The sequence below is a fragment of the Thalassophryne amazonica genome, chromosome 7 (assembly GCF_902500255.1).
Source record: "Thalassophryne amazonica chromosome 7, fThaAma1.1, whole genome shotgun sequence".
Classification (NCBI taxonomy): Eukaryota; Metazoa; Chordata; class Actinopteri; order Batrachoidiformes; family Batrachoididae; genus Thalassophryne; species Thalassophryne amazonica.
The window spans coordinates 94140192-94155637 of record NC_047109.1 but is presented as its reverse complement, the minus strand read 5'-3'; the positions used below and the strand labels follow the sequence as shown (position 1 = coordinate 94155637).

Sequence of the window (15446 nt, the reverse complement as noted above, 5' to 3'; positions counted from 1 at the left end):
CAATCTTCCGGATATTACTCTTCACTAGTTTAAACAATGGCGTAGACTGACCCCTATCGGAAAGGAAGACACACACCCACACACAAAAGATCAAGGGTAAAAGTCGCCATCTTGTGTAGGTTAAAAAAAATGTTAAAGGACATGTCTCACGTTTTTTAACGTCCCATTTAGTAAGACAACATAAAAGTACTCATGATTGTAAGTGTCTCTGGTAACAATTAGTGATCTCTGATGTATTTTATTCCTCTCTCTGAGCGTTAGCATTAGAGTAACAGACAGAGGGAGACAGACAGAGGGAAATGAACCTGCTCTGTCCAAAAACGAAGCTTCTGAGCTGCTGTTCTAACGTGATGGCTCAGATTTACAGAGAGGAGATGACCCGTTTCACCCCAAAACTCTTAACTTTTTCACAGTGTCAGATTTTGGAGCCTAAAGTGGTGAAGCACCATATGTTACTGAAGCTGTGTACATGGATGTGGGGGCATCTGACACTGATTTTAACAGACTTGCCTGGACACAGAGATGGATTTGTTACATTGAAAAAAGTCAGAATACATTATTTCCAGGAATTAATGGACATTATTTAACGTGCCACGATCGAGAGCGAGGCAAAGCTGCAGTTGCAGCCACGCTGATCTCACTTGCGCTTCTCTGATTGCAAGACGTTTACATTTGGAAATTAATCCACAACACGACAGTGAGTCTGGCATGTTCAGAATTTTACCCCTTTTGTGTTTTGTGGCTAGATTTCTATTTTATTTTATTTATTTATTTATTTTTTACTTTGAGAGAGTGTGACCGGAGGACCTATCTTTGTGGCCGTGACAGCGGTGGGATCGAACACCGGACTGCTCGAACTAAAGACCAGAACTCTACCAGGTCAGCCAAAGGGGACTTCCCCATTAGCCAAGCTCGCAGGAACATCTTTTCAATCCAGATTTCAATTTGCTACATATTTCCCCACCATTTTTGACTTTGTCCCAAAGTCACAGGTGCATTTAAACATGTTCTGTGACAACCCACATCCTGCCGGCAAGCCAATTTGTGACTGGAGGACCTATCTTTGTGGCTGGGATGGCAGTGGGATCGAACACCGGACTGTTCGAACTAAAGACCAGAACTCTACCAGGTCAGCCAAAAGGAAATTCCCTGTTAGCCAACCTAGCGGGAACATCTTTTCAATCTGGATTTCACCTTGCCACAAGAGTGCAAATTTGGAGCTGGAATGTGTGCACAAGCACACCGTGCAACTAACGAGACGCTCATTTTCCCCTGGCAGCAGATTTTTTTTTTTTTAGATTAATCGCACAAACCACTTGACCACCACCCCTGCTGCATTAATGGTATACGTGTACCGAAGAAATCGGAGTACTGTGGTGAAATCCAGGTGTGTTACTCAGATTTCTCATAATCAGATAACCGGATAAAGCATATTGGATTTTGCCATTATATATCAGACAGCAACCAGATTTTTATATGCATGTAAACGGGGCTGGTGACAAATTTTGAATCACCACTCTTGGCTTCATAGTAGAGCGGAGGAGGATATTCTTTCACAAAACAAAACTGTTTAAGGACCTGTGGCCCACTTTTATCCTGCTTTTGATACTGTGGATCATCATATTCTACTCGATAGGCTGGAGAATCATTTAGGGATTACTGGGAGTGCCCTTGCAAGGTTGACATATCTGACCATTCGTTCTCACTGTGTTTTGTACAATAACACTCCCTCTAACCTTAGTGACATGAAATTTGGGGTTCCACAGGGGTCCATCTTAGACCGCCTGCTTTTCTCCCTTTATATACAGTTGTATGCAAAAGTTTGGGCGCCCCTGATAATTTTCATGAGTTTCCTTTTTAAGTCATTGGTTGTCTGGATCAGAAATTTCAGTGAAATATATCATATAGTAGACGAAAATATTGATATTGGAGAAGTGAAATGAAGTTTCTAGTATTTACAGAAAGTGTGCAATAATTATTTAAACAAATTTGGGCGCCCTTGTCATTTTATTGTACATTTAGCACTAATTATTAGATCCAAACAACTAATGATTTATAAAGGAAAATCATGGAAATTATCAGGGGTGCCCAAATTTTTACATACAACTGTAGCACCCCTTGGGCACATATTGCGGCGTTTTGGGATTACCTTTCATTGCTATGCTGATGATACATGCCAATAACTGGTGGCAATCTCATACACATGAAACCCTTAGACTGCCTTGCATCAGTGAAAAGCTGGGTGTCTAGCAATTTCTTACACTTAAACTCTGATAAGACTGAAATGATGGTTCTTGGTACTGGTTTCTTCCACCTGCGAAATATAGGGAAGATTCATCCGATCCTCTCTATGTCTGATGCTGAGACCTTGATTCATGCATTTGTCTCTTCTAGATTGGACTACTGCAATGTTCTATTTTCTGGTTTACCGCAGTCCAGCATTAGGGATCTCCAACTGGTTCGAAATGCTGCTGCCAGACTTTTGACACAAAGCAGAAAGTTTGACATTACACCCATTTTAGCGTCTTCATTGGCTTCCTGTCTCTGTGAGATCAGATATTAAGGTTCAGTTAAAACCTATAAAATCATTTGTGTACTAGCACCTCCCTACTTAGCTGACCTGCTTAAACCCTACGTACTGGCTCCAGCTCCGCATTCTCAGGGTGCAGGACTACTTTGTGTCCCTAGGGTGAATAAAGTTTGCAGGTCACAGAGCTTTCACTCATTGTGCCCCACCTCCCTGCGTCAACAGATTCTGTAGACGTTCAAGTCCAAACTTAAGATGCACTTATTTTCCCTTTCGCATGGCTGGCATACCGGCATAGTATGTTAAAAAGACATGTAAAAAGATGTTTTGACAATAAATGGCTTCACCCAACCACTAACCATGGGTAGGAAAAAGTTTGTTATTCAGTCTCTGAAAAATGACCTAATAATAAATCAAATTCTGCCAGGGTATGCAAACCTTTGAGCACAACTGTATATTGGTATGTATACATAAGCACTTTTTGTATTGACCTGGTGCATCAATGTAAAAAATTTGATCCGTTTATCCTCATTACGTGTCCTTTTAATTTGGAGTTTTAAACGATGACTGCATTTGTCGTTTCTCGAGGGCCTTCAAGCAACTTCCATTGAAATGACACTTACCACCGCAAGATGGCGACAACGAACCGCAAAAAAGATGGCTTTGTTCGCTGTGGAAGAATCCAGCCGGACACGTGACACATTGGCGCTCCTTGTTGACTGATGCACCGGGAGCTTCTTTCAGGGTCGACGTTTGATTTTCAAGGTCTGTCAGATCAGTGTGCAAGTCTGCACGTTCCTCCACATCCACGTTCACACAAAAGGTCATCTTATTCCAAACTACAGTTTTCCTCAGTTATATTGATGACACAAACTTAATGGCTCAGAACACATCAGATTTAGAATGCATGAAATAGTACTACTTGTATTGGCATACAAGTTCGTTTTTCCTTTTCAAAATATGGACCAAATAACTAACATCTCACTACTATTTCCAAGTTTCAAGCAAACAAAAGGTTTGGATGACTTAACTGTCCCTTGAGGTCTGCCACCAGTACGACCCTTAAAGCACTCCTCTACAGCTGTAGTTATCAATTTTGCCTCAAAACTGTCTCCTGCTTCACAAAAATAGCAATTGGTACTTTTCTTTTGCCATTAAAGTGCCCACATGAATAACTTTATATAGACAGGTTTTAATCTATCTTTTATCTTATTAATATAATAATAAAAAGGAGCATATGCAGCTAAATGTTAAAATATTGTTTGACATTTTACTAAGTCAAAATAATTTATTTAATAATTAAATTTCATAAAATTTAAAGTGTGCAAATTACATCAATGACAAAAGTACTTACGGATGTAATTTTAAACAAAAAAAACAACAACTTGGCAGCAACTCCATTGCTCTACAACTGGCCAGTTTCCAATGAAAGAAATTTGTTGATTGCATTTGATTAAAAATGCAAACAAAAATAGATGTTGGCTTAAAACTAACTTAGGGAGGCTATATGGTCTTTCATTGTGTTTAGAACAGTTCCGGCTGTTCTGGTCTCATTGACGGCTGTGTGAACATTGTTCAACTGAATGGGAAAGTGTGTCTAAACGTAAAACTTGATTCTTTTGCAAGAAATCAGTATTTCTTCCAATGCAGTAACTGATTTCTCATAGTATCACGCTTCAAAAAAAAAAAAAAGTACAACTCTATACAGATATTAAAAACAAACAAAACTATGTATCGTTAAACCCAAACTATTTTAAGTGAATAAAAACCATCCCAAAAAACTTGATGTTAACCCCGTGGTGCAAAAATGTGAAGAAGAAATTCGAACCATCGTCACATAACATCCATTAACACAAGTTTCACATACTGGTTTAATAACACCAGAGACGAGTTACAAGACAAACTCTATAACAAATGTCTTAACTTTCATATCAAATACAGGAATATTTACAGGAAAGTGTGACTATGTAATAGAAGGATTAACTACATAAAACAAGTTTTTTTTTTGTTGCAGTGGCAACCTACTATAACAAAGGGCATCTTCAGCAAACTAACCAACTTCTGTCTGTACATAACATAAAACAAATACAACTTGAAAAGGTGTAAAGAACCAACAATGTGGGCTATTCCCAAAAGCACCACAGTCCCACGGTATATTTACAAACAATAGCGTGAAAAACCGAGCAGCCAAACTAAAATTATCCTGATGTAATCAGCTGTTCCTCTGTGTTTGACAGAGTACCTCCAGCCATGATGCGATGAATCCTCCTGCGGTGGACTTTAAGTGATTTAAGGTTCGAGTAAACACCCTGACAGATATCGCAGCGGTACGATTCAGACCGTTTGTGAGTAAGCAGGTGTTTCTGCAAACTACTCACAGAACCGTACCAGCGAAGACAGGTTGGGCAACGCACGGGCTTGGAGACATGCTTGGTGGCGTTGCAAGCTCCACTCCTCTGATGAAATATGAGGCTGATCGTATTCGGGAAGTCAGAGTTGCAATTTGAACAGTGATGAGTTTTGGGAGGGGTTGTACTTTGTTCACCTTTGCACCGATTCCAGGTTATATGCTTTCGAAGTGAAGCATGACCGGAGAAGGTGTTGCCACATCGTGTGCACGCGATCCTCTGCTGCTTTTTAGCCGGATTTGGAAGCATTATGGTGCGTGGCTGCTTCTGTGGCGGCAGATGCGCAGGCTGAGGCAGACTGTGGCCAGATGGAGGTGGCTGATTGCCCGGTGACGGCTGCTGAAGCCGAAGCAGCACAGGTTGTGACCGCTGAGACTGTATCCCCTTTAACAGTTGGTGATGAGGACGCATATGACTCTGCAGATGTACTTCATAGTCCGCCCAGGAATTAATAGTCTTACCACAAGTCGGACATGTATACGATTCCTGTGCATGCTTTTGTAGATGACCCAGGAGCAGCCTCGGACATGTAAATCCAACTCCACACTCACACGTGACTCTCCTTGGAAGCACAGGGGGCAGGGACATGATTCCCCAATTTCCTCCATCATCATCCTCGGTTTTACCGTCTGTCAAACTGCTCGACATATTCTGCTGCACAGGCCCTGAATTCACATCTACCATTGTTCGCTTTAACTGACATTTCTTCCTGTGAACCATCATGTTATCTTTGCGGTTAAAAGTCTTCCCGCAGACATAACAAGCATAGATTTGTTTCGTATTTACTGGACTAGCAATCATACTGCTACTCTGTGTGATAGGCCCAAGTCCGCGAGGTCTAAACCCACATAGCCGTAAATGGCGACTTAATGTATCTGGTCGACTGTAGGTTTTCTGACACCTGTTACATGGGTAACGTTTTACGCCATCACTGACGAAGAAGTGAAAGCCACTCTGAGCCATCATGGCATTTTTGTCATCATCGTCAAGTCCACCTGCATTACTAAACACGTCCATCTCATCATCCAAAGGCATTGTCCATTGTCCTCCATCACCGTCTTCATTTTCAACAGCTGCTGTATCCCAGCTGCTGTTTTTGTCTGCTTGCAGTGGTGAAGTGCTACGTGGAGAAACATCCTCTTGCTCATCCATGTTTGGGGAAAATGGTGGAAAATGTTTTGCTGAAGAAGACCAGGCAATTTGCGAACTTGCAGACTGCTCTGACTTTGGAGAAGGTGCTTCTACCTTGATATGACCAGCAATGTCAGTACTAACGCCAATACTCTTGGCAGGCAGAGCACCATCTGTATCCTCTTCATCAACACTGGCTTTACTGTTTGATCTCAAAACAAAGGATGTTTCGATGGAAGGACTGTAATGATGTGACAGAAATGATCTTGGGCCCTGACATTTGTGCATTTTGAGGTTATACCTCCGTGCATAGCTGTGCTTGCACAAAGGACAATAGAAAACCTTTTTAGCATTATTAACACTCGGGATGGGCTGCATTTTTTGCACAAATGATGTCCTGCCCACCAAGTGAGGACATACATGATCATTAGGAAAAGGGGGCTTCCCAATGATTAACTGTTTGCAACGGCGACAGCATTTAATCCTTTCTTTCTTGTGCAAGAAATGATGCTCCGTCAGTCTGTCCAAATCCTGAAATACTCGACGGCAGCGGCCACATTGATATGTTCCATGTACACCTTTACTGTTTGGATCCATGAGCTTTTGACGCGTTTCAAGAAGTACAACAGGTGACAATGTCTTAGTCAAAGACACTATTTTCTTCTTACTGAACTCAAGCACTTTACCAATAGGTGGAGCTTTTGTCTTAATACCAGGTCTTGCAAGTAGCCGTCTTAACTGTGCAATAGAAAGGTCATTGACTGGTGAAAGCTGGGGGGCATTCATTCTTGGTGTTATATGAACTGGGACAGCTTCTTGTTTGGGGATGATCATGCTGTTTTGATTTTGAGACTGAAGATGTGGCAAGTGCTTTGTATATGCTGATGCTAGCATCTTCATTAGGGCATTATTTTTGGGCAAATGCTCACCCTGATTGTTACTGAGAACAGAAGGGGTTTTGTCCTGTAAAGAACTGTCCTCTGCGGATTGTGGCAACATGTCTATGCTTGTTGCTGTATTTTCAGATGGCTTGTCAGTGGGATCATGGGGGGAAGTGCACTGACCTTGAGGAGTGGTTGCTATAGCAATGCCTTCCTCAAGGCTCTCATCGACTTTATGGTCTGGTAATGCAAGCAGCTCAGCAGCTGGGGACCTTGAAGTAGAAGTGTCACTGATGACTACATCTTGCTGGTTTGTCCGCAGACTGGACACATATGGAGTGGGAGGAACTTTGTCACATTCTTCTCTGCTAGAATGACTACCATTACTATCCACAGGCTGCAGCATCTGTACAGAAGAATCGTGTGAATTCTTATGTTCCAGCATAAGATCAAATTCTTGAAACTCCTCTCCACAATCACATATAAAAAAAGAAGGTGATGAGCCATCAAGTGCTGGAGGACTGCGGTGCTCACTAGATGAGTCATTACTTGCACACGGTGCGTCATGCATGCCGACACTGGACTGTGTGGGGGATGGCACAGGGACCTTAGGGAGAGAACTAGCATGGCTTGCCTGATGTACCAGCAAGGAGGCCAGTCCATTGAAGGTGGCAGAGCACGCTACACAACGATACACTTTGGGTGACGAAGCATTTCCCTGTAGTCCAAGCATCATGGCATCAAAAGATACAAGTCAGTCATGCACGGCAAATTCCTGTAAAAACAAGCAAAGAAACAGTAATTCAACACAGTATTACCATACAATAGGATGACGCGTGTGAATAAGTAGAGGCTTCATGCACAAAGACTTGCGTGGATTTCCTACAGAAACTTGGCGTACGCCAAAACCCAGAAACTGGCATAAGCACAACAATATTCAGATGTATTAAAGTGTGCATAGGCATGGATCCACGCAGTTTCTGTTTGTACATCACACTGAATGTGGAACTGAACGTGGAAGCTAACTCCTCTCTGGCCACGCCCCATTTAAATATGCAATTTCATGTAAATAGACCCTTTGAGCAGAGATTCTCCACGCCGTCACATCAAACAACATCAACACAAAAGAAATTATACCACAGATGACTGGAAATTACATGGAGACATGCAAAGATAGTTTATTCGGTACGCCATTAAATGGATTAATTATGAAACTGGAAAAATGCTTGTAGGAGCTACGGAGCGTGTGTGTGTGAGGCCGACATGCTGCGAGCTCAGAACAGCACGCACACACTGAAGTTAAAAAGGTGAGAAATGCCTCCGCTGACGGTGTGACATTCACAACTTACACACGTTTATTGACAATAAAAAGCTTAACAGTTCTCACCATCAAGCAAGCAAAAGACATAAATAATAAAAAACATATTTGAATGTGCACATGCCCAAATGTGCCAGCGCTGGTTTACGTTTGGATCAATTACACAATAACAGTATTTACACAGCAAGCAGTCAGCCATCGTGCACCATACCAGCCACCAGCCTGATGCGCATTTGCGCATCACGTATGATGTGAACACGTGTGCAGCCAATAGCTCCGATTACATTAGAGAAACTGGCTCTCAATGTAAATGGTGCTTTAAAGTTGGAATGTCGTGACATTCAGATGATTGCGTTCCATACAGTTGGCATGGCTCGGCTCAAGGTTGACTGGCACACTCCTGACTGATCGGCCAGCATACGCTGAAATGCCCGCTTGTAGGACTGAAATGATTCGAACTCGAATAATTTGATTACGAAAAATGTTTGAGGCAAATTCTGAGACCTTGAAGCTTCGTTTAACGTTGTAGTACATATGCCAGGCCTGTGTGTGGCACTGCAATGTCCCCAGAAAAAAAAAACAGAAGACAGCGCATAACAGCTAATCAAATTAGCAACGATAGCTACTGCTTTCCAACGCGACACTCGGAGTAAAATAAAGCCTTTTAAGAGAAAGACAGTCCACGCTGATCATCTGAAATAGACTGACTGTGCAATTAAAGTGAAGCAGTGTGTTTGTCTATTAAAAAAAACAAACCCACACATAGTCAGCTCTACGTGGGGAGTGACTATTGACCCGGCGGCCGGCTGCCGTCTCTCTCTACCCGGTGTGAGGGTCTGTCAGACCAGGTGAGTCACAGCTCCGTCCCCGGCTATACTGATAAACAGCAGAAGTCCACTCTTTGTTCTGTGTTTCCCCCAGACTCACACTGAGTGTTTTGCTTTTTAATTTTCACTTTTTGGGCAACACACAACGCTTCACAAACACTAAAACTTAAATAAAAAAAAAAAAAAAAAAAAAAAAAAAAAAAAAAATGACTGCGAGGCTTGCATGTTCAATTGCGGGGGGGGGGGGGGGGGGAATCAGGCAGGGACCCAGTCCACCAACTTTTATTTAAAAAATAAATAAATAATTTAAAAAAAAAAAAGGTTAAATGTTACAAGTTGGAGAAAACAAAACAGAAAGCCACGTCCCTTCACCATTTCAGCAAAATGCCAAGACTTTGGTGCAGCAACATTGTGCCATTGCTTAGGGAGAGCCCTGGACTATTGATGTTGTTTAAAAACGCAAAAGTAGTTTTTCTCCGATTACGCGATTAACCGGCAGAATAATCGATAGAATACTCCATCACTAAAATAATCGATAGCTGCAGCCCTACCTGTTTCCAGGAAGTGCAGCATGGTCAGCACCTGTGTGGGCACAGACAGCCGCCTGGCTCCTCGCCATATTGCCCTGTGGGACAACCATAGTTCTGCGCGCAACCCCGCTATCAGTGGCCTTGGTAATTGACATCGGTTTGTGAACCAATTATTGTCATTTGCAAGAAAATCCTTGCATTCCCTGAATACACGCTCAACACCATTACACCATTTGCAAGGTCCTCTAACAAGGCTAACGCAGCAGATGTTAGTGCCATTTTACGCATTACTTTGTGCATGGCTTTATAGCCAGCCATATAATTGCAAACACGATGTGTTAATTGTTCATCACTCTGACTTGTTTGCACACTATTCATGGTTGCCAGCAGCACCTTTACATGTCCGCAGTGGACCAATAGTTGTAGAAACGTGGGTACACCAGCCAGGATTTTTGCGTGACACACCGCACATTTCCATGGTCATATCAGTTTTGATACATCTGAACATTGGACTGAAAATAGATCTACGCCACATTTTTGTGCATAACCATGCTTTGTACATGAGTCCCCTACTGTTTCTGCAAACTACTCACATATTCAATTGTTTTCATTCAAAACATAATGCAGTCGCTGATAGAGAGCAAATACAACCAAAATTGTAAAAAAGAACCAAATACTGGCAATGAGACACAGAATTACTTGTGACTGCTGACATCAATTCTGAATAAATATGAAATAATATATCAATCTATGCTGGAACTGTCACCAGTTGCAACTAGTAGACAAAAAAAGAATGTAAAATGTAGCTGAAAAATATCTGAGAATTGAAGAAATAAGTTCACAAGTGAACATATTCACTGTGAAAATATTCTGCTTTTCTTTATCTACTCAAGTATTGTGCATCTCCTTTTGATCTTTCATCTTAGTAAAAACAGATGCTTTAATTCCCACAGAATTTAATATTCTAATTGGATGGCCAACTGCTACACGCTACACTGAATGCACAATTATGAGGAAAGTTGTACATATTCTTGATTATTATTATTTTATCATTGAGCAAACAGTGTTTTCAGTCAATCTAACAAACTGGTTAGGATATGGATTTTAATCCACAGATCAGATAATTTTTTTCTGAGTTAGCAAAATGAAGGGAAAAAAAGAGGCTGCTTTCCATTTTAAAGAGAACTTAATGAGCAGTGAAAATAAACGTTTGCGTGTGATCCAGAATGAAAAAAAGATGTCCGACGTTTTACATATTTTAAAATAAAACACCGAATTGCTGCATTAAATCTCAATATGAACCGTATCAGTGAATAAAAAAAAAAGCCTTTTGTCAAAATCTTGAAAAGCAAAAATAAATTTTTTTTTGCTTCATGAAGTGTTTTAAATGGGACTGCACTGCTACATCACCTTTGCATTTTGATTTACAGTGAAGCAAGTAAGTATTTGCTCCACTATCAATTTTGCAAGTTTTCCCACCTACAAAGAATGAAGAGGTCTGTAATTTTTATTGTAGGTAAACTTCGACAGAATCTATAAAGAAAAAAATTCAGAAAATCACACTGTATGATTTTTAAGTAATTAATTTGGATGTTATTGCATGAAATACGTATTTGATACAATAGAAAAACAGAAATTAAATATTTGGGACAGAAACCTTTGTTTGCAATTACAGAGGTCAGACATGTCCTGTAGTTGTTGACTAAGTTTGCACACTGCAGCGGGGATTTTGGTCCACTCCTCCATAAATATCTCTAGATCTGTCAGGTTTTGAGTTTCAGCTCCCTCCAAAGATTTTCTATTCATTTCAGGTCTGGAGACTGGCTAGGCCACTCCATCTTACTTGAAATGCTTCTTACGGAGCCCCTCCTTAGTTGCCCTGACTGTGTGTTTGGGGTCATTGTCATGCTGGAAGACCCAGCCACGACCCATCTTCAATGCTTTTACTGAGGGAAGGAGGTTGTTTGCCAAAATCTCATGATACATGACCCCATCCATCCTCCCTCCAATGCAGTGCAGTCGTCCGGTCCCCTTTGCAGAAAAGCACCTCCAAAAATGTTTCCACCCCCCATGCTTCAGGGTTGGGAGAGTGTTTGTGGGTTTTTCTCATCCTCCAAACACAGCAAGTGGAGTTGATACCAAAAAGCTCTATTTTGGTCTCATTTGACCACATGACCTTCCCCCATGCCTCCTCCGGATCATCCAGATGGTCACTGGCGGACTTCAAATGGGCCTGGACATGTGCTCGTTTGAGCAGGGGGGCCCTGCGTGTCCTGCAGGATTTTAAATCACGACAGCATCGTGTGTTACTAATGTAATCTTTGTGACTGTGGTCCAAGCTCTCTTCAGGTCATTGACCAGGTCCTCCCGTGTAGTTCTGGGCTTTATCAGAATCATCCTTACCCCACAAGGCGACATCTTGCTTGGAGCCCCAGACCGAGGAAGATTGACAGTCATCTTGTGTTACTTCCATTTTCTAATAATTACACCAACAGTTGTTGCCGTCTCACCAAGCTGCTTGCCTACTGTCCTGTAGTCCATCCCAGCCTTGTGCAGGTCTACGATTTCATCCCTGGTGTCATTAGACAGCTCTTGGTGGATAGACTGAAGTGTGATTGATTGAGTGTGTGGACAGGTGTCTTTTATACAGGTAACGAGTTCAAACAGGTGCAATTAATACAGGTAAAAAGTGCAGAATAGGAGGGCTTCTTAAAGAAAAACTAACAGGTCTGAGAGCCAGAATCCTTGCTAGTTGGTAGGTGATCAAATGCTTATTTCATGCAATAAAATATAAATATATATATATATATATATATACATACAATGTGATTTTCTTAATTTTTATCTTTTTTTGATTCTGTCTCTCACAGTTGAAGTGTACCTACGATAAAAATTACAGACCTCTCTCGCCATTCTTTGTAGGTGGGAAAACTTGCAAAATCAACAGTGGATCAAACCCTAACCCTGCTGTCAATTGTCCAGTGGTCTCCTGTCAGTGCAACAAACGTTAACTTTAGCCAGCTGCTCCACCTTTGTTACCTTTTCATTTCTATACAGTTCCTAAATTCTTGTGACAACAGTTCCCCTTGAAGGTGTTCTATAATAATGGGTCACCTGTGGCTATCTGTATAAGATCCTGAAGCCCTTAGTCTTCAACTGTATGGAGAGGTCTGCAGTCTCCTGTAACCCATTCAGCGATTGCATGATTTAACCGTATCTTTTTGTTGACGAGTCCGAGTCTGCTGCACTCGGCCAGTGTAGCTTGATGACCGTGGCTCGATGACGCCATGTTGTTGTTAGCATATTTCCTAACATTAGAAAAGCAGTGATGAAAGTGGGCCATGGGAAAAAAAAAAAATCCTGAAATTTTTTTTGGCAAGGGCCAAAGGCCCAAAGCCGCTGGTAGGGGTTCTCCCCCAGAAAAATTTGAAATCTTAGATCCATTCTGGTGCATTTTCATGGGGTGGGGGTCAGGCCAAATTTTCCACCCCAGTCTTTTCACACTTGTATTGTGCTTATAGTTAAAATAAATAAATAAATAAATAAATAAATCTAAGCTATATTAAAGCTGAGACTTTCCGTGCAGTTAGGGCAGTAACAATTAAAAAACTGTGTTGCTTTATTTGGTAAAAATAAAAATAGGTTGAACAATTTACAAATATAAAATGCTCACTCAGCTCTAAAGTGATTGATTTAACGTCCTGCAGCCAGAAGGCTAACGTTAGCTGATAAACTTCAGCAGAGCATCGTCACGTATCATTTTCAATTACTCACCTCAGACAAATTTTTGTCCATTGCTCAAACTCATTAATCTTGTGGTTTTGACTTGCAGACAGAGTAAGAGTTAAACTCTCGTCTGAATGCTAATGGCGTTAGTATTTTGTAGCAGCTGGAATGGTCACCCGTTAGCTCCACTTATGTGTCATTACTGTAAGAAACATGCAGCTCATACCTTTTAATGTCCACAACAAAGTAAACCGTTAGAACCACTGCACAGTCCCCAAAAATATGACTTAATAAACTTCCAAAACAAAATAAACTTTCTTCTTTGGAGATTATTGGCAGCTTGCAAACCAACATGTCGCATTAATGCCACCAACTGTTTGGGCGTGTGACTGAATAGAACTGAATTAATGGATTCTAATGTATGCTACCAAAAATAACCCGAAAGCATTCACCACGAGTAACAACCAGGATTTCCGGAAGACTTTCATTACGGGAAAAGACATGCTTTGCTAGAATGTGGTACTTTAGACTCTTTGCGCTTTGATGTAAAGAGAATTCATCACCGCAATATGTACACACAACTTTGGTTTATTCCAGACCTCCATCAGATGAATTTTTCAATCAAAAATTGCCATGAGGCAGACCTGGGTCGTTCTCCTCACTCATCATTGCCGACTGCATGTGCCCCCGCTTTCCCTCCAGGAACGTATACATTTGCACAGGAGGACTACGGGAGAAAGCTGTGGTCAAACCTCTTCATATGATTAAATTGTGTTCAATCATAGGCATTAATGTGGTAATGTGAACAGGCCTACTGAAAATACAAGTTTGCCCAAAAAAGGAGTTGGGGTGGGGTGGGGGGTGTCCACAAATTTTTACAGGGCTGGCATTGAGGCAATATGGCTAAGCCTGAAACTAATTTGTCAAGAGGTTTGGGGGCCGCCTAGGTCCCCAATAGGGTCCAGGAGCAAAGCCCCGGGCTAGGGGCTGCGATTTTAGGACTTTTCAAACCTGTTTGGAAAGCTCTCAGGAACACCCAATGTTAAAGATTTTAAACAATCATTACCATCTTTGAGGTCAAGTGGTTTGTGTTTTACAATGCAGTTTTCTAAAGCAAAAATAAAATAACCACAAACAAAAAATGGGCATAGGTTCCCCTAACATCTGCAGGTTTTGTCTACATACTACCATCACTGAACACTGTTGCTGCTGGGCTCATGTTTTCAGGGCAATTATTTTATAGTTTATTCAACAGACCAGTCCAAGCGAACATCAGTGTGGAAAGAAAAGCAAGACAGAAAATGAAAAGGGTTGGGTTCGCATTCACTCCAAGTTTCAAATATGTGAAAAATAATTATTATTTCAATAAATTAATGGTTATTAACTTACAACATGAGCTAAGCATTTTGTTTTCGAAATGCCAAAATTGGTAAGCAATTTGAATTTTAAAATTTAATGGAACACTCGTCATGGATGCTTAATCCTTTTACTAAGACCTCTTCAAACTACATAGATAAAAAACATAAAATACTACTTACGGCAATCGATGGCACTGGTCAAAATCAGATCCACTAAATTAGCTCTTTCTTCAATTTGATCACTTTGTCTAACAGGCGCCTGCAAAATGCTAAGAAAAGATTTTTGTTCTGATACAGATCGAGCCACATTAAAACATGTTCAATGATTGGTTATCACATTGAGCTAGACCAATGAAAAATCGCGTTATTAAACAAACAGGGTATATTTCGCGGCTCTTATTAAACAAAGAACCGGTATATTTCCTGGCACTAAATATCATTCACGGACCATCCCCTCAAACTCTGTCATAATTGTGTTATAAACCAGTCACCATTTGTTTTATTATACAACTGTGTAATTAATAAAATCTTCACGGACGATTTTCTCTCACGTGCACGCGGAAAAAAAAAAAAAAAAAAAAACGCTGCTGCTGCACTTCCTTGCTCCCCCTCAATCGCTCTCATAATTGTGTTATAAACCAGTCACCATTTGTTTTATTATACATCTGTGTAATTAATAAAATGATGTTCACAGATGAATCGATCGCGTGTGCGCACGCAAGTGAACACAAAACGGCTGC

General features: G+C 41.0%; 1 protein-coding gene across 2 annotated transcripts in view; it reads right to left on the bottom strand.

The window, feature by feature from the left end:
- Nucleotides 1-4372: 4372 nt before the first annotated feature.
- znf1035 (zinc finger protein 1035) overlaps nt 4373-15446 on the bottom strand; it is a 55436-nt gene continuing 44362 nt past the window's right edge. For both annotated transcript variants that reach the window (XM_034175105.1, XM_034175106.1), the window contains one exon: nt 4373-7722. In XM_034175105.1, coding sequence (XP_034030996.1) covers nt 4726-7683 — 2958 coding nt within the window. In that variant the 5' untranslated portion in view covers nt 7684-7722 and the 3' untranslated portion in view covers nt 4373-4725. The remainder of the gene's footprint in view (nt 7723-15446) is intronic.